The 18,727-nt window shown below is 36.4% G+C and overlaps 1 protein-coding gene across 2 annotated transcripts; it reads left to right on the forward strand.

Moving 5' to 3' along the window:
- Positions 1–3,184: 3,184 nt before the first annotated feature.
- On the forward strand, positions 3,185–7,386 carry LOC140864071 (protein AGENET DOMAIN (AGD)-CONTAINING P1). Of its 2 annotated transcripts, none has more exons than XM_073267980.1 (3): positions 3,185–4,033; positions 6,334–6,774; positions 7,126–7,386. In XM_073267980.1, exons 1-3 carry the CDS (start codon positions 3,560–3,562, stop codon positions 7,138–7,140), a joined length of 930 nt encoding a protein of 309 aa, XP_073124081.1. In that variant the 5' UTR covers positions 3,185–3,559; the 3' UTR covers positions 7,141–7,386. The 2 variants fall into 2 exon arrangements, with proteins under 2 accessions (XP_073124081.1, XP_073124080.1); XM_073267979.1 differs by having other exon boundaries at positions 3,188–4,033; positions 6,328–6,774.
- Positions 7,387–18,727: the final 11,341 nt, after the last annotated feature.

Consider the following 18,727-nt stretch of genomic DNA (forward strand, 5'->3'; position numbering starts at 1 on the left):
GGTGGCTTGGTCAAAATGTTTTCTGACCATTTTTCTGCAGCCAAGTTAACTTCTTTTTATTCTGTCCTTCACAAGATTGCTGTGAGGAATTGGACTCCTTCAACAAACTCTACAGTCATCACAAGGCCACAAGAATTCATTCTCTATGCCATTGGGACTGGGAGTCCTTTCAATTTTGGAAAGATGGTATTCAAGACTGTGCTCCAGTTTACTGATGGTGGTCTCAAGTCTACTAAGTTGCCATTCCCATCTTTGATCTATGACATTTTAGAGTCTCAAGCATTCATCCGAAATATCATAGAAGATCTCTCTGATCAACCTGAGATTTTGAAGTTAGCAGCTGGACTTCTAAAGGGAAATCGAGTTCTGGATTTGCCCTGGACTACCACTCCTACTCCTGCTGCTGAAGTTGACGATGTTGCACCCGGTGTTGCCAACACGGGTGACAACACTGAAGAAACAGTGCTTATGTCTACCCCTCTTGAATTTACCACTGCCACTATTCAGCTGCTGATGACTCGTGCTGAGGAGAAGATTGCTCAAGCACAGGAAGATATTGCCTTCTACAGTATGGTCTTGGCTGATTTTCGGAGAAAACTTGGCATTTCTGGCCAAACAGGGGGAGATAGTGCACAAGATGAAGCTGCTGGTCCATCTGGAACTAAAGATGATGAGGATGAAGCTACTGCTCAAGAGGGATCCGATAGTGATCATTTTTAGATTTTGATTCTTCTCTCATCTTTGCTTATTTGTTTCGTTTTAATTTTAATATAACTGTTTTTGCTTGATCTAGTTATGTGCTTCAAGTTCTCTTAAATGCTTTAAACTAGACTAACAACTTCTACCCCATTTATGCTCTATATTTGAATTATAGAATCCCACATGTTATTGTCCATGTTATCCACCGTGTTACAACACAAGGGACAACACTTCAGGGGGAGACTTAAAATTCGGGGGAGAAGAATTTTTAAACTCAGGGGGAGTTTATGTTTATGGTTACTTGTGCAATGTTTTGTTCAGAAAGCAAAAAGGGGGATATTGAAAAGAATTTTATTCCTTGATATTTTGGCCCTTAATATATTGAATATTATAAGATTTTGCTTTCTAGACAAGTTACAATATTTGGTAAATATCTTGTGTATATCTCGAATATGTTAAGATATATATTTGCCATGCTAAAATCTTGTCTTGATAAGGTAGTTATTAGATATAATATTATTTGATATTATCAAGATTTGATTTGCAAGATTTGATAGAGTTTTATTCCTACTAAAACATGTTTTCTTATTCATGTAGGACTCTATCTAAGGAAACCTTCAAAGACTTGGATGCTTATCTATAAAAGGGGTTTTCACGCACAAGATTAAAAAAAAGGCTTCAGACGTACAATCCGCTGCGTAAATATTGAAGAATTCCATCGGTGAATTTGAAGAATTCTGAAGCAAGATTTGCAACTATCGTTGTTGCTTGTCCCCATGTTACTGTCTCTTCAAATTTAGGCTACGGGAGTTGCATCTGTTATATTTACTCTGATTTGTTTAGGATGCAAGTTTGATTTCTCAACCTGTTGAGAAATTTAGGATTTACTGACTTTTCGTAAAATCACTAGGATTATCTTTGTAAGACTAATCTTACGTTTACTAGTGATATTTAGCCCTAAGGCACCCGCACGAGTTTTTATACTCGTGCAAAATTATTTACTTGTGTTTTATTTACGCTTTAAATTTCCGGTGCATTGTGTTGTCTGTAGCATTATAACACGAAGTACAACACTGCCTATTTTACATAACAAACCACGTACACCGTTTATTTCAGTTTATTTTGTGTTGTTTCGTGCATTTTGTCTACACATCATTTCCCTTGGGTTATTTACAAGAATAGTAGGAAACTCAGAAGTTGTGTTGAAGAATAAACGAGAAGGCACCACATGAAGAAATAATGAAGATGCGTCTATGCGAACAGAGTATGAAAGGATAGTAAATTGTGCAGCTGCACATGTAAGTCGAGCTTCTGCGCATAACTTTGCGTGTCTGCGTGTGCGTGAAGGAACGGATTGCGTATCTGTGCCAAATGAGAGGAGCAGTTGCGCGTACGAGGTGGAAAGAAGTTGATCATCTGCGCCAACTTAGGAGATGAAAAAAGCGCTTATGCGCACGATTTAAGGCGCAGCTGGCTCGAGCGGCAACTTCTTGCCCCTCGAGCGAGCCTTTGTGGAATATTTGGATGTTTATTTGAGATTTTTCAGATTTTTATCAAGATTATTGATTGCTGGAATTATATTAGGCTTGTGAATGATCTGATCAATTATTTACTTGCTTGTTAATTAATTTTGATTCGACCGATTATGAATTGATTTTGATCACTCCGACAATTGACATATGGTTAAACCGACTACAAATAGTATTCGGTTTCAGCATGCGGCTTTATGTGAAAACTGAATTCTCATAGTTCCTAATGCATTTGAGTTTGATTAGAATTATTAAAATTAATCCGTCATAACTTGAATAGGTTTAACAAATTCTAGACCTAGACTGTTAAACAGATTAGGAGGATTCGCCGTGATTTAGATTAAAATTGGATCTTAAATTTTGACACGTGTTTGCATAATTTGTTCGGTACATGCGTGCGCCTTGATCGAGTCTTTCTTAATTGAATTCATTACCCAAGTCCTTTGCTGCATTTTTATTTGTTTAGTTATTAATTTATTTTCGAATTTTTAGTTTAATTAAATAAATCAAATCACTCTTTTATTGCTTAGTCTAGATTAAGTTTTAAATAATTATATTTTGGTAATCATACAAATCAGTCCTTGTGGGTTCGACACTTGGACTCTCTGTCCACTTTCTATAACTTGACCTGGTACGCTTGCCAATAATTTATTAAATACCGATTTAAGCGATCAATAGGATCCGCGAGCTACCCATTTCACTCGCACCATTTCTTTTCCTCTCTCATTCTAGCTCGGTTTTAGGGCTTTCTAGACGTCCTATTAGAGGTCTGGGAGTGGCGGAGCACTGCGGGGATAATAGCGGAGCAATGCCTAAGTTTTGAGACAGTCGCCATCAGCGGATTGATGACAAACACAAATATATCATTGGATCCCTATGACTATGTAATAGCTTAATTAAGGATTTTAAAATATTATAAGTGATACGATGATTATTGCTTAAATGGCTCAAACTTGCAGCCCGTTTGAATAGGCCCGTTTAGCCCCGCCTACAAACGAACCAATAACACCTCAACTCAACCCGCACGGGTTGGTCGACGGCCGATCCGTTTTGACGGCTGTAGTTTTTGCTCCTCATATTTGATTGTGATGATTAGGTTTTCCGCATCATCACCATTGCTTGCTATTTTGAGTTTTGACCACCCTCCCCAAGGTATACACTCCAAATCTTCACAATTCTAAAAGTTCCCTTTCCACCGCGAAGGCTCTTCTGTTTTCCTTGTAGGGAACCGTACAAAATTTCGAATTCCCGACATATACATAAACACAAGCTATATACATCTGCCCCGCCAAATATCGTTTCATCTCCCTTTGAAGAAAATCGACACCCATATGTCCAGCGATATCATCTGCCGCTATTTCAAGAAAGGCGCTGAAATCGAGATCAGCAGCAACGACGTCGGATTTCGTGGCTCTTGGTACGCGGGCACTGTTTTGAAGCCGCCGGAAAATGACAAGGGCAAGAAAGTGCTGGTGGAGTACAAGACTTTGATGAAGAGCGAATCCAGCGCGAAACGGCTGAGGGAGGAGGTGGAGCTGGTGCAGCTCAGGCCGGCGCCGCCGCCGGAGAAACGCCTTAAATACAAGTTCAGCGAAGAGGTGGATGCATGGTATAACGAAGGGTGGTGGGAGGGGATTGTCACGGAATTGTCGGGGGATGACAAATATGCGGTTTTTTTCCGGAGCACCAAGGAACAGTTGCATTTCAGGGCACGCGAGATGAGGCTGCACCGCGAGTGGGTGTACGGGAAGTGGGTTCCGCCTCTGGAACAAGCCGGTGATGATCAGCCACCGCGGTGTAATCGGGTACGTTTGCTTTTAAATTTGCAGTCTTCAGATTTTGTTTGCTTATTATGATTTGATCCGAATGGGGTACTGATAGAGTGAGTGCTGAACTCCAGAAATTTTAAAGTGTAAAAGGTTGGGTGGAAGGATTGGGGATCGGAAAACGGACAAAAGGGGAAGGAATGGAGTTGAAACTGAGAGGAGAGGAGGAACTTGGGAAAAGAGAAGTGATTTGATATTCATTCCCCGAAATGCTGCGATTATATAGGTGTAAAATGTAGCCTTACAACAAACTAGTGGTCATGCAAAATATTACCTGATTTCTGTAATATGCCAAGAACTGATCTTACTATCAATATATTACAATTTTCGGTTTTAAGGCAACCTGATATGCATGGATTCCACCCCCTTTGATACCACTTTACCCGCAAGGTTGAACGTGGAATAGGGACAATGGAATGTGCCAGAACACTCCCAATCAGTCGTTTATCACGGACGTTCTGGCCATTGTACCCATATTTGTTTCACTTGGCTAACACTGTTCGAGAAAGTGCAACCGTGGTTCCAACTGGTTGTTTGACTGGATGCAAACAACTACCAAAAATCCTCACCAGCCAATATATCACTATTGGAGCTTCTTTCCAGCGAGGTCGCATTTGGAATTTTTCACCTTTTGAACATCTTTCACTTGTATATTTTTAACTTTTGAGATTTTATGATGGGCATTTTTGTGTCTAGAATGTGATTGGGGCTTTCAATTTAAGCTGAAGAGAGAACAACTGTAATTGAAGGAAATGAATTTGGGTTCGAGTATGTATCTGTTATAATTGAGGATAATAAAATGTGATATAAACAGAAATAAGTCAACGGAGAATTATTAAGTACTATTCATCCTCAGTTTGAATACTTGTAAGGCACTTTAACTTCCGTAAACTAAAGATAAAACAATCATATACATTATCCTAGACAATTTTACACTCACTTTCTTATTCTGGTCTCAGTGACTTCTCCCCTGGAAAGGTCTCTTATTAGGCACTGAATGCTCCTTTTGCCGGAACATCTTCTCCATCAGTTGGACTTGTTTCTGAGTAAAACCCGTTTTGTCCATCTTGCATGAACCCTGTTGCATGAATCTGTTAGGCCCAACACTGTCTCTAGCAAGTCGAGGGATCTTTCTGCTATCAAAAGTGACAAATTTATTAACTTGACCAGCATATATCTTGTGAAGGCAACATCCAGCACCTTGCAATTTGCAGTGTCCAGTAGAATCTTGAATGGGAGTTACGATCAAAGATTCAAATGTATTTTTTCATATTGCTTTTTACTAGTAGAATCTTGTGCTGAAATTTTCTACACGTCAGAAGCCAAACTTGCTGGATGGCAACCTATATTATTGAGTGAGTCAATGTTTGTGCATTGTATATTGGTATTGCAAGGAATGTAAGTAAAGCCATCTATTGAGGGCTTCTACGCAAGAATGCCTTTTCCTCCAACTTACTAACTTACTATTATTAGTCCAATACTAATAAAAAAAAATATCCGCATAGATGGTTGATTAGTCCATTTTCAGAATTATCGTTTCAAGGTGCCTCCGAGTATATGTTTTTCCTTTTTTTTCCATTTCAGTACAGGATTTCTTTGTGTCCCACTTGTTCTTGCATTTCATAAAGTATAAACAAACTAACATAAAAATAACGAAGCAATATAAGTTCAAAGTAGAGATATGGCTGCAAATATGCACGAGTTAAGAGAGCAGGAGTTTTTGGGGAATAACTTGGTCATACATCTTTTTTTAAAAATAAGCCCTCCCCAAGTGCATTTCATTGAATTCAAATAGATTTGGGAATGTAAATTTTTGTTTTTAAGAAGTTTGACTAATGTTATTTTTTAACTACCATGTTAAGAGCTCGTTATGTATGGAATATTATTTAGTGTTATGCCCATATTTTCATCTTCTTCTTTCACTAGTAAAATTTTCGGAGATTGCTTAAGTGGTGAGTTTTAGGTAGTGTTTGGGAGAGCTTTTTGGAAGCAATTTTAAGTTTTTCCTTAACAAAATTTTGAAATTTTGTTAAGGAAAAACTTAAAATTGCTTCCAAGAAGCTCTCCCAAACACTACCTTAAAGCGTTATAGCTTTTGACACTTGACATTCGATGCAATCAGAAACTGTTTGCTTTACCCGTTTCTTTTTAATCATGATAAAGAGAATTTATTTTAGGACTTCATCCTCTTTGTTACTCTCAAAATCAATTATTGTTTAGCTTTCTTTCTTTTGAGAAAGACCTGGTACTTAAGTTTATGTCTCGACCTTTAGATGCAGAATGATTCTTTGCCAGCTGAAAATTTCGAACGAAATTTCAGCCCCGGAACACTTGTTGAAGTCCATAGCTATGATGAAGGTTTTGAAGGTGCTTGGTTTTCTGCAACAGTGGTAAAAAACATGAATAATGAAAAGTATTTGATTGAGTATCAAACCATATATGATGACAAGGATGATACAAAGCTCCTAAGAGAAGAGGTGGATAGTCGGCAGTTAAGGCCATACCCACCCGATATCGGAATAGTTGACCGTTTTGAAGTTCGTGAACAAGTTGATGCTCTGTATGATGGTGTTTGGTGGGTAGGTGTGGTTTCCAAAGTTCGAAAAAATGATAAGTATTCTGTATTCTTTAAGGCTGCTGATGAGATACTAACTTTCGAGCACTCTGATCTGCGGATGCATCAGGAATGGATCAATCGCAAATGGTTAATTGCTCCTAAGGTACAACTTTTCTATCAAATATGTTGATATTTTTCAAGTCAGACCACACCTATCCCTGTGTCATCTGTATTGGATGAAATTATTTCACAGCAGTTGAATCTAGACCTATTCTGTTCTCTGCACCGCATAGTTTGTGACCGTCGTCCTTCTATGTGGACCGTGTGGACATTGAATAACTGCGGCTAATCTTGAATTCTAGTTAAGACCCGGGGGACCCTATCTTTTAGCCCGAATTCATATATTTTCGTCCTAACATGTCTGCATTTTCAATATTTATCCATGTACATAGCATTCTTTGTTTCTTTGTTACTTAACTTTTTGCTGATGGTACAATAATTGGTTTTCTTGTAGGTTCCAGAGTTGTAGCCATGCTTTCTCACCTGTTGAAATACAAAGGACACTTGGATGAAATGGAGTAGCTCTACGTGTTTAGAATCATAACAGTATTATTCCGGGGTTGGAATATTTGGCTTGAAGCTTCAAAACAAGGTTACTCTAACCATTTTGATTCTACTTGATGTCTTGAATCAATTTGAAATATTATTAGGCTCCGTTTGGTTGGATTTTTATTAATCAATGTATAGTTTATCTTATCTAATTTTACGTTTTTCTCGCCATATTATTTATCCTTATTTATTTTACATCAATCAAATCATTAATTATTTATCTTACATCAATCAAATCATCGAATTTAAATTACTAAATTACCCTTTTATAAATAATATTATTCATATTTTATTTATTATTAAAAGGATAAAATGATAATTTTATATTTTTATATAAAATTCAATCCATTAAATCAAATAAACTATAATCTATCAATCAAATCAATTACTATATTTACTATCATTTTTTATTTATTTTTTATTACATTACATTAATTATCTATATATTATTTATCCTATCATCCAAATCAAATTGAGCCTTAGTGTATAACCTAGCACCTAAAAGGAAAAAAAAAAGTGTAGTTTTAAGAAATCGTGTAAGAGAATATTTGCAAGAAATCATGCATTTAGATGAATGATTAAATTCATAGATTGTGGAGTCTGAAAAACTCAGAAGAGGAAAGTTTTTTTAAAATAAAAGTGAAAAATTGAAAATTCAAGGAGAAATTTGTTTATTTTTAAATAAAATTTTATAGATCAAAACTTTGGTATACAAAATCAGTGTTCTAAAAATTGGCCTAATCAACGCGTAGGCACACCGGACTTGTCTATCGAAATGAAAAAGTACTAGTCGGTCAGCCTAGGCGGCCCTAAGTGCCCCTAGGCGGTGACTAATCGGTCCAAGTGGCCCTGAGCTCTCGGGAAGGCTTTTAGTTTTAAAAGCCCAATTATAAAAAAAACCCAAAGGTATAATTTTTTTTAACTTTTTAACTTATTTATTTATTTATTTTTAGGCCTTAAATTAAGGTCGAAGAAGTAAAAACCTATTTGTTGGTTTTTCTAACACCAAACTTCATCTTTCATCTTTCAATTTTCAATTTTCAATTTTCTATTGTCGTAACTTTCGAACCGAGGGGGAGAAATCGATTTTTATAGACATATGAGGTGTGTGTATTTGTTATACGCATAATAAAATTAATAATGTTATCAATGCTTCAATCTCTAATTGATCCGAGGAATTCGCCTAGGCGGCACTTAGTCCCCGTCTAGGCGTGGTCTACCGTCCGACTAGCTTTTAGAGAATTTTAAAACTTTGTACAAAATGCACTGGGTGTACCCAAACAATATTAGTATATGCTACAAGTTACTATCCAACTATGTCATCATGGTAAATATCATTGGAAATAAAAGTGTTCAAACTTCGGATAAAAACGAAAACTCCGTAAATCCAAAACGAAAAAACCTAACACCAAACTGTAACGGATTTTGAAATTCAGATATAAATGTTAAAATCGAAATTTATTTGGTTCGATTTTGAATTATAAATGTCAAAATCGAATCAACCGGAAAATCAAAATTTCATTAAATTAATAACTTTATTTACATTTACATTTACATTATATATTTTATGAAATGATATTTAGTGAATCAAACATCATTTATAATAATAATTTTTAGTTGATTATTGTTTATTTTAGTCATTTAAACTTTGAATTTAATGGTTTTACAAATAAATCATGTAAAAAATAACATATTATATTTTAACATATATTTATATTATTAATAAAAATAATATTATCAAAATCGAATTAACCGACCGAAATAACCGAATCCTTTGACAGAAAATCGAACCGAACCGGAGAAAAACGATTCGGATATCAGATTATATATTTTTAAAACTGAAAATCGAAAAAAACAAAATAAAAATGCAAAAACCAAATTTTAATATCATAATCATTTTTTTAAGAATCAGAATCAACATGAGACCAAATTTGAATAAAGTGTTTTGACTAAACTTATTTATATAAGTTTTTGTTTATATATGTAGACACAGGTGTGTGCGAAAATAGTCTTAGAATTTGATAAACTTACATTAAAAGAACAAAGCTATTTTATATTTACAATTCAGGAAATTGGGTATTTTCTAATAATATATTTAATTTTTTTCAAGTAAATTTGATGTTGAAAAATCTTGGGTTAAGAATTTATCAAAATGTGCGGTGGACATAATGGAGATTTAATAACATATGTAAGGATATTTTGGAGAAGTAAAATGTTAAATTTTTTTAAAAACACAATTAAAAAAAACACAAAAACTCAAATGAGACTGTCTTGCAAATTAATTTAATGAGACATATCATCATCATCATCGATAACTTTTTTCTTTTAATCTCGGTCAACCCATTTTTTTTATATAAAAAAAATGACCTCAATTTGAGGTCATTTTTTTATGTACGTCATTTTTTTTTTTAAAAAAGGTTGACCAAGTCTATTTTGTAAATTTTTCCCAAGAAAATCTCTGTATGCTGTTCCATTGAAGTACTGAAAGGATCGTTTTTGGCACACACTACCTAAGATAACTTGTGGCATTAGAAGTGTAACTTTGTAAAGGTGAGTCATGCATGAATCAAGTGAACTCCCAAATACGAACCATGCATGACTTTGGTTTTATTGTACAAAAATAAACGTTATACATGATTGAAGCCTCACGTACACCACACAAACATACAATATTATATTTGGGCAGTTGCATTAACTCCCAAACACCAAGTTATTACAGATGGAGCGACAGTTTTATTATAAGCTGCTGCCTTCAAGTCCATGCATGAGTGGTTCACTGTTTAGTTTCAAGAATATCAAAAGCAGCAAATAAGCAATAGGGGGCAGATATCTTTACACCCTAACTGCTTGAGAGGAATTCTTTCGAAGAAATTGTATGGCGACGCCATTTTGCTCTCCCCGTCAGCGGTACTGCCATGATTAACTGAAATTATACCATCTGGATTTGTGGTAGTAGTGATCTTTAAATCCCTAGCAGCTGCCACCTCTGAGACAACACAGAACATTAGCATTAACCACAACGTAATTAGGCGAAGAAGAATCTTGTCTGAAGACATTTTTGGATGTTTCGCGAAAGAACTTGATAAATGAATTAAGGGTTTGTTTGTGTCCTTTTTATAGCAGGAATGAACAAGAGGAAAGCGAACTTGGATTTTTGCCGAAAATCTCGAGATTTGCCAGATTTGCTTTGCACGGCTCTCTATGTATGAATGGTGCCTCATTTTCCTTTTCCTCATGTACTTCGCATGACACAATATATATATAATATACATATTCTGCTTTAGGAGCTGCACACGGCTCCTTCTCTTTATCAATATGATCAATGGCGGAGCTAGAATTTCAGCTTCATCTGGGTTAGAATTTTTTAGCGAAAAATCCAAAAATCATGGAAGCTGAAAACACCGATTTTTGTAGAAAAAATAGTAAAATTTTTTGTTAAAAAAACCAGAAAAAATCACATCAAAATTAGTTATAAAAAGATTAAATATTTCTCAGCGTATATACAAATTTCATAATTTTTTGGTCGATATATACTTTATAAAATTGGGAGCATTATAATGTCAGAGAACTTTATAAGATAGAGAGTGAAGAATATGACACTAACACAATAGTAGATTTGAAGAAAAACCCATTTTTTTTGTTTTTTTTTGGACTAGTTGAAAACTAAAAGGGGGGCTACTTGTTTTTTTTAATTGGGCTACCCAAACTAATGTAACATTAGCCCTAAAATAACACTTAAAATTCATTTTTTAAATTTTTGGGCCATATAATTTTTTTTTAAAAAATTTGGCAGCCCGGGTGGCTCAAAGCTTGCCTCCGCCCTTGAATATGATTTTTCTTCTTAGCTTTTGCTAGATCCTTACCCAAGAATAACCACACGGTCCCCGTGTGCTTTTCGATTGTAGATGTAAATATGTGGTGTTCGGACTGTTTTGAAGATAAAAAAAATCAGAAACAATTGGAATTGTCGAGGCTCGTGTTAAACACTATATTCTTAAGAAGTTTTTGCCCCGCTCTTAGTGCTGACATAATTTGGCAAACTTCTTCTAAGATACAACAACAAACTTGTGATAATAGCACAATAAATCACAAGTACAATAACCAGAAATGATATAAACTCTCTTATTAGAAAAAGTAGAAGAATATGAATGCAGATAGTTTTGCAGATAAAACTGAATGAAGTTAATGAACTTTAATATGATATTTAAAGTTGTTTTCATGCAGGGACATGTTGTTTCACCATGTGATACAACTTTTGATCCAAAAAACTGATCATAATCACCAAAGGTATGAATTAACATCACAAAACTCGAAAAAGAAAGCACTTTTTCGTGAAAAGTGTTACAGGCGCCTAGGTGCCACTTTCCGGGCGTCTAGGCGCCTAGCTCCCCCGTGCCTGGGATTTTGCCCAGGCAGGGGCGCAACACTTTGGATCCCCTACGCCTATATTTTCCACTTTTTTTTTGGTTTTTTCTTTTTCCTTTCTTTTCCTTTTTCCGAGCTTCTCATTGCTTAATTTCAATTCATTAAGCACAAATAAAATTTCCAACAATCCCCCACATGAATGAAATTAATGCATGAATGCACATGATGTCAAAGAGATTTCACACAAAAATTCAGTGCATCAGGAGAGGTAGCTTGTGGCTTTGAACCTTCCGTAGTAGAATACTATCGGGTTTACTAGGCCACGAAGTGTACATGATGTCTTGAAATTCATGGCGGTTTGTGTAAACCCAGACAATAGTACCTACACAATGACTTTTCTTCATTTCTATTGGTTTTCTAGTTGTGTCCATTTTGGCCATGTAACACATCTTGGCTTCATAAGTGTTTCACCGAGATGGCCCGTTCTCACACTTACATAGGTGGTCTCTTTATAAGAGTATCCTACCATACTCCGCCGTTTTTAGGCAATGAAACATTAAAAGTTCAAACTTAACCTCACTACATATGTAGGCAACAACACTCTTTGTCCAAGGAATGAGATAGCGAAAATTTTGAGTGTTAACTCAAGTTCGCAAAGTTTAGTTGTCTCATTGAACCAAGATTTTGGGATCTCTATCAACAAGGCTGGGTTACCACTATGAGAGCTTTATTTTGTAGACTTTAAGCCCATTACTCTTGACAATGTAGTAACCCGTACCCAGTAGGGTGATTAGGAAATTAATCATAATGAATTAATTTGGGTTTTAACCATGATTATAATCTTTCTAAGTTCGGATGGTCCAAAGTAGGGTATCGGAGGATCGGAAGCTTCGGTGGAGATCGAACGGTCCGATCGGAGTTCGGAGGCTCCGAACTCTGGCAGCCAGCTGTGCATGTTATGTCAGCAGTGACATCAGCTGGGTGACGTAAGGGATGACATCACTGATAGAAGATCGGACGATCCAAAGACCCGATCAAAGGCTCCGATCTGCTGGCAGGACACGTGATATGAATTCTTAATGTATGGAAGGCAAACACGACTATATTAAAATCGTACCCTCAATCCAATAACAAAAAAACTCAAGAAATTGCCCAATCTTGAAAACAAGTAAAGGTTTTGGATTATTCACCTCTAGTTTACTTGAAACTAGCAACAAACAATCACGAAGAGAAAATAATTGATCACAAAGGGACCTTCAAAAAACCTGTTTCTGACAACCCACGAAGATAATCAATCGAAAAACGCCACAAAGTTGAAAACATTGGTAAGTTTTATTTTTGAGCAAGCAAAAAGCATAAAAATTCTAGAGAGAATTTTAATTGATCAATATCAAAAATCTGAATTCTATATAATAATGAATGTTTTTGTTGTATTTATAATACAACTACAAATAATAAAAGATATCGCGAAATAATTAAAAATATATCTGAAGATATGATAATATCTTCCTAAAAGTTTCCTAGTAGGAATAAAAGACTCAAAATAAGAAAATAATGCCAAAAATATCAAAAAGTCTCGCACACACACAAACATGCCGAACTGTGTGTAAAACTCCGAGGCGCGGGCGCACAAGATGGACACGCGGGCGCGCATGGCTCTTTAAACTGAAGCGCGGGCGCGCGTTGGAAGTGGCGCGGGCGCGCATGACGTTCTGCCCCAAAGTCTTCAAGTTCGCAAGGACGCGCGGGCACGCGTGGAACAAGGCGCGGGCGCGCGTGGAACAAGGCGCGGCCGCGCATGCGTCTCGGGCTATGTCACCTATTTTTGTGTTCTCTTTGACATTTTCTCCACTTTCTTGACTTCTTTTGACTTCAATAATATTGTAACATCCTTCAAAGTGATCTTCAAGCATTCCAATGCCTTCTTGACAATTCATCATCAGCGATTGAAGCGCATCTTTGAATCTCTTAGCTCGACTTCTCATAATTGGTCCTCTAGGCATCTCCAACAGATCCTTAGCCACGTGATCAACATGCGAGCTATCTATGATTGCATCATCCTACCCTTCTTGAAAAAGATTTTTCCTCAAATCTTGATCATCACCTACATCAAACGGAGACAAATCAGAAACATTGAAGGTAGCAGTGACGTTATACTCACCTGGCAAGTCTAATTTGTAGGTATTGTCATTGATCCGCTCCAAGACTTGAAAAGGTCCATCGCCTCTAGGTAACAACTTAGAATGTCGCTTCTTCGGAAAACGCTCCTTCCTCAAGTGCAACCAAACCCAATCACCGGGTTCAAACATGATCTTCTTTTTACCTTTGTTTGCTTGCTTTGTGTACTGCAAATTCTTTTTCTCAATGTTCGCTTTCACTTTCTCATGCAAATTTCGCACAAACTCGACCTTTTTATTTCCATCCATATTAACACTTTCACTCATAGGCAAAGACATCAAATCCAACGGGGTTAAAGGATTAAAACCATACACAATTTCAAATGGTGAAAAATTTGTAGTAGAATGCACACTACGATTATATGCAAACTCAACAAATGGCAAACATTCATCCAAACTCTTAAAATTCTATTTAATTATAGTACGCAACAAAGTTCCTAATGTCCTATTAACAACCTCAGTTTGTCCATCCGTTTGAGGATGATATGTAGTCAAAAACAGTAATTTAGTACCAAGCTTGCACCATAATGTTTTCCAAAAGTAGCTCAAGAAACGAGTATCTCTATTAGAAAAAATACTCCTAGGCATGCCATGCAATCTAACAATTTCATTAAAGAACAAATCCGCAAAATGAGATGCATCATCAGATTTATGACACGCAAGAAAATCTATCAGCCACCAAAAACACAAAATCCCTCCCCTTCTTAGACCTTGGTAGTCCTAAAACAAAATCCATCGAAATATCTACCCACGGTTCATTAGGAACAGGAAGTGGAGTATACAATCTATGTGGTTGTGTCTTAGACTTAGCTTTCCTACAAGTCACACACCTCTCACAAATATTCTCAACATCATGATTCATATGTGGCCAATAAAAATGTTCATGTAAAGTATCATAAGTTTTTGCTACACCAAAATGTCCCATTAAACCACCTCCATGTGATTCCCTAACAAGTAACTCACGAATGGACGATTTAGACACACACAACTTATCTTCCTTAAAAAAATATCCATCATGCATGAAAAATTTATCCTTTGGACCATGCAAACATGACGCATAAATCTCTCTAAAATCAAGATCATTGGCATACAACTCCTTCATATACTCAAATCCCAAAAACTTAGAATCTAGAGTAGATAGAAACACATACCTTCGTGATAGAGCGTCTCCTACCACGTTTTCCTTCCATTGCTTGTACTTGATAATGTAAGGAAAAGTCTCTACAAACGCCACCCACTTGGCATGTCTCTTGTTCAACTTTTGTTGTCCTTTGAGATGTTTCAAAGACTCATGATCCGTATGAATCACAAATTCTTTTGGCCTCAAATAATGCTGCCATGTCTCAAGCACACGAACCAAGGCATAGAACTCCTTGTCGTATGTAGGATAATTCAACGTTGCTCCACTTAGCTTCTCACTAAAGTATGCAATTGGTCGTACACCTTGCATCAAGACACCGCCAATTCCTACACCTGATGCATCACATTCAATTTCAAATGTATTAGAAAAATCAGGCAATACAAGTAAAGGAGCATTAATTAATTTTTGCTTAATAATATCAAAAGACTTCTCTTGCTCCTCGCCCCAATGGAATGGAACGTTATTCTTGATCACCACAGTCATAGGAGCCGCCAAAGTGCTGAAATCTTTTACAAATCTCCTATAGAAACTTGCAAGACCATGAAAACTCTGAACTTGACCAATGGAAGTAGGCGTTGGCCAATCTTGAATTGCACTTACCTTGTCCTCATCAACTTTGACACCTTGAGCACTCACAAAAAAACCAAAAAACACAAGTTCTTTTGTACAAAACACACATTTTTTTAAATTAGCATACAAATGTTCAGCTTTTAGTGTGATTAGCACAATTCTCAAGTGTTCAACATGGTCATTCAAATTCTTGCTATACACCAAGATATCATCAAAATATACCACAACAAATTTTCCAATATAAGCACGCAAAACATGATTCATCAACCTCATAAAAGTACTAGGTGCATCAGTTAACCCAAATGGCATAACCAACCACTCATACAACCCATACTTAGTTTTCAAAGTCGTTTTCCATTAATCGCCTTCTCTCATCCGAATTTGATGATAGCCACTTTTAAGATCAATTTTACTAAAGATACTAGAACCATGCAATTCATCCAACATATCATCTAGTCTAGGAATATGATGCCTATACTTATTGGTAATATTTTTAATGGCTCTACAATCCACACACATTCTTCATGAACCATCTTTCTTAGAAACCAACAAAACAGGTACAACACAAGGAGACATAGACTCACGCACAAATCCCTTGTCAAGAAGTTCACTTACCTGCCGTTGTAGCTTTTTTGTTTCCTCCGGGTTTCTCCTATAAGCTAGACGATTCGGCAATGCACTTCCGGGCACAAGATCAATTTGATGCTCAATCCCCTCAAAGGTGGTAATCCTTGAGGTAAATCCTCTGGAAATAATTCTTCAAATTCCTGCAAGAGAGAAACAACATTGCTCGGAAGATTTCTGGCTATATCACTTGTGTTAAGGAGAATCTCCTCATAGAAAATCAACACAAGTGGAGTATGCACATGTAAAATCTTTCGCAACTCACTCTTTTGGGCCATGTATATTTTTTTATCGGCCTCTTTCCTCTCAATTTTTTTTCATCTTTTTTTCTTTCATTCTTTTTTTCTAAGGCCACCTCACTTTTTTGTTCATTCTTTTTTTTCGGCCTCTTCTCTCTTTTTCTTTTTCAAATAATCCTCCAATACTTGCTTTGGAGTCATAGGCAACAATACAACAGATTCTTTTTTCATAGTAAAAGAATAACAATTTTTAAAACCGTCATGTATTACGTTCCTATAAAATTGCCACGGTCTTCCCAACAAAATATGACAGGCTTGCATAGGAACAACATCACACAACACTTTATCCTCATATTTACCAATTGAGAAAGGCACCACAACTCGCCTAGTCACTCTCACTTCAGAACTATCATTAAACCACTACAATTTATATGGTTGAGGATGCTTTAAAGTAGACAAACTCAATTTTTCAACAAGCTCACTACTCGCCACAGTAGTACAACTACCCCCATCAATGATGACACTACACACTTTGTTTTTCACAAAGCATCTAGTATGAAACAAATTTTCTCTTTGATTTTCTTCCTCCTCCTTTTGTTGCACATTCAACACTCTCCTAGTCACCAAAAAATCTCCAACCACTGCATCATATCCCTCATCATCGGGATCCTCCAACGCAGACATATCACCATAATCCTCCTCCTCACTCTCCGAATCAAACTCACCACAAGCATTCATAATCATAATTTTTTTATTCGGACACTGACTAGCAATATGACCAACACCTTGACATCTAAAGCATTTGATATCTCTAGAACGATTAATAGGAGTTTCAGATTTACCTTGCAATCCTTGCTTTGGTGTTTCTTGCTTGGTGTCGAATTTTGGCTTGGGCACCGGCTTGACATCCTCTCGTTTACCAATGTTTGGACGCCAAGGAGTAGAAGAACCTCCAACAGTAGAATTTCGACCCATGCCCCTTCTTTTGAGTTGTTGTTCCACTTTCATGGCAATTTGCACCATCTCCTCAAGATCCATGCAATGCCTAAGCTCCACTTGGTCTTGAATCTCCCTATTCAAACCACATAAGAAACGAGCCATAGTTGCTTCACGATCCTCGTCAATATTAGCTCGAATCATTGTGACCTCCAACTCCTTGAAGTAATCCTCAACACTCTTCGGACCTTGCTTCAAATTTTGTAGACGCCTAAACATGTCAGGATACTAATAATTAGGCACAAATCTCTTTCGCAATATTTGATTCATCTCCTCCCATGTCTCAATAGGATGCTATCGATTCCTCCTCCTAGAAATATCAAACTGATCCCACCAAATAAGCGCATAATCCACAAACTCATCAACCGTCAATTTTATTTTTTTCGCATCACTGTAGTTGTGGCATTCAAATATGGACTCCACTCTCATCTCCCACTCTAAATAAGCCTCCGGATTAGATTTTCCATGGAATGAAGGAATTTTTATCTTAATCCCACTAATATTCCCATCCTCTCGATCCCCTTCAATGTATCTTCCACGCCTCGCTTCCCTTCTATTTCTTTCACCCTCTTGATCTCGCCTATTTCTACCCCAATTCTCACCAAAACTCTCATCATCCTCACTACCACCAACTTCAAGTTTACTTATCCTCTCATGCACCGTCTCCAATTCAGCCCTCATTGCTTCCCTCACCATTTTAGACAAATCATCTATTTGGGTCTTGGAAAATCCTTGGCTAGAACTATCACCTTCTTTTTTATTAGAACTCATTGTACCTGCAAGAAAAGGTTAATAATAAAATTACCTCACACAAATTCTCACAATTCACTACAAAGAAAATTCACTCAATCACTTTTTTTTTCTCACTCAAAATTTGTGTAGGCTTTTGCTTTGTATAAAAGTGAATCAAACTCTCAAGTGCACAACTTTTAGATGCTTGAAGATCGACTCTCAAAGATTGACAAAAACAAGAATAAGAAATTTATAGATGCTCGAATTTTGAATTGCACCCAAGGATAAACAAGAACAAAATTTGTCCACAACTTATCTTGCTTCTTCTATTTTTGTTTTTGAAGCTTTCGGTCTTTCTATTTTTTTTTGACAGATATTTTTTTTTCGATATAACTTGTAGCACAAGACATGAAAACTTGGGCGACAAGATTGACACAAAAACGAATTAGAATTTCGGATAAGAATAGACTCAGATGAAGAACGAAAGATGAAGAACAAGCATACGAAGAACAAATATAGATGAAGATATATATTTACTTGATTCAAAACCTTGGCTTTGATACCAAATGATATGAATTCTTAATGTATGGAAGGCAAACACGACTATATTAAAATCGTACCCTCAATCCAATAGCAAAAAAAAATCAAGAAATTGCCAAATCT

This window comes from Henckelia pumila, chromosome 4, assembly GCF_033568475.1.
Source record: "Henckelia pumila isolate YLH828 chromosome 4, ASM3356847v2, whole genome shotgun sequence".
NCBI classification, from domain to species: Eukaryota; Viridiplantae; Streptophyta; class Magnoliopsida; order Lamiales; family Gesneriaceae; genus Henckelia; species Henckelia pumila.

Excerpts from the sequence above, each read along its gene's own strand:
- LOC140864071 (XM_073267979.1), top strand. The coding sequence starts at position 3,560 with ATGTCCAGCGATATCATCTGCCGCTATTTCAAGAAAGGCGCTGAAATC. Across the intron at positions 4,034-6,327 it reads AGCCACCGCGGTGTAATCGG|ATGCAGAATGATTCTTTGCC; the intron begins GTACGTTTGCTT and ends CTCGACCTTTAG.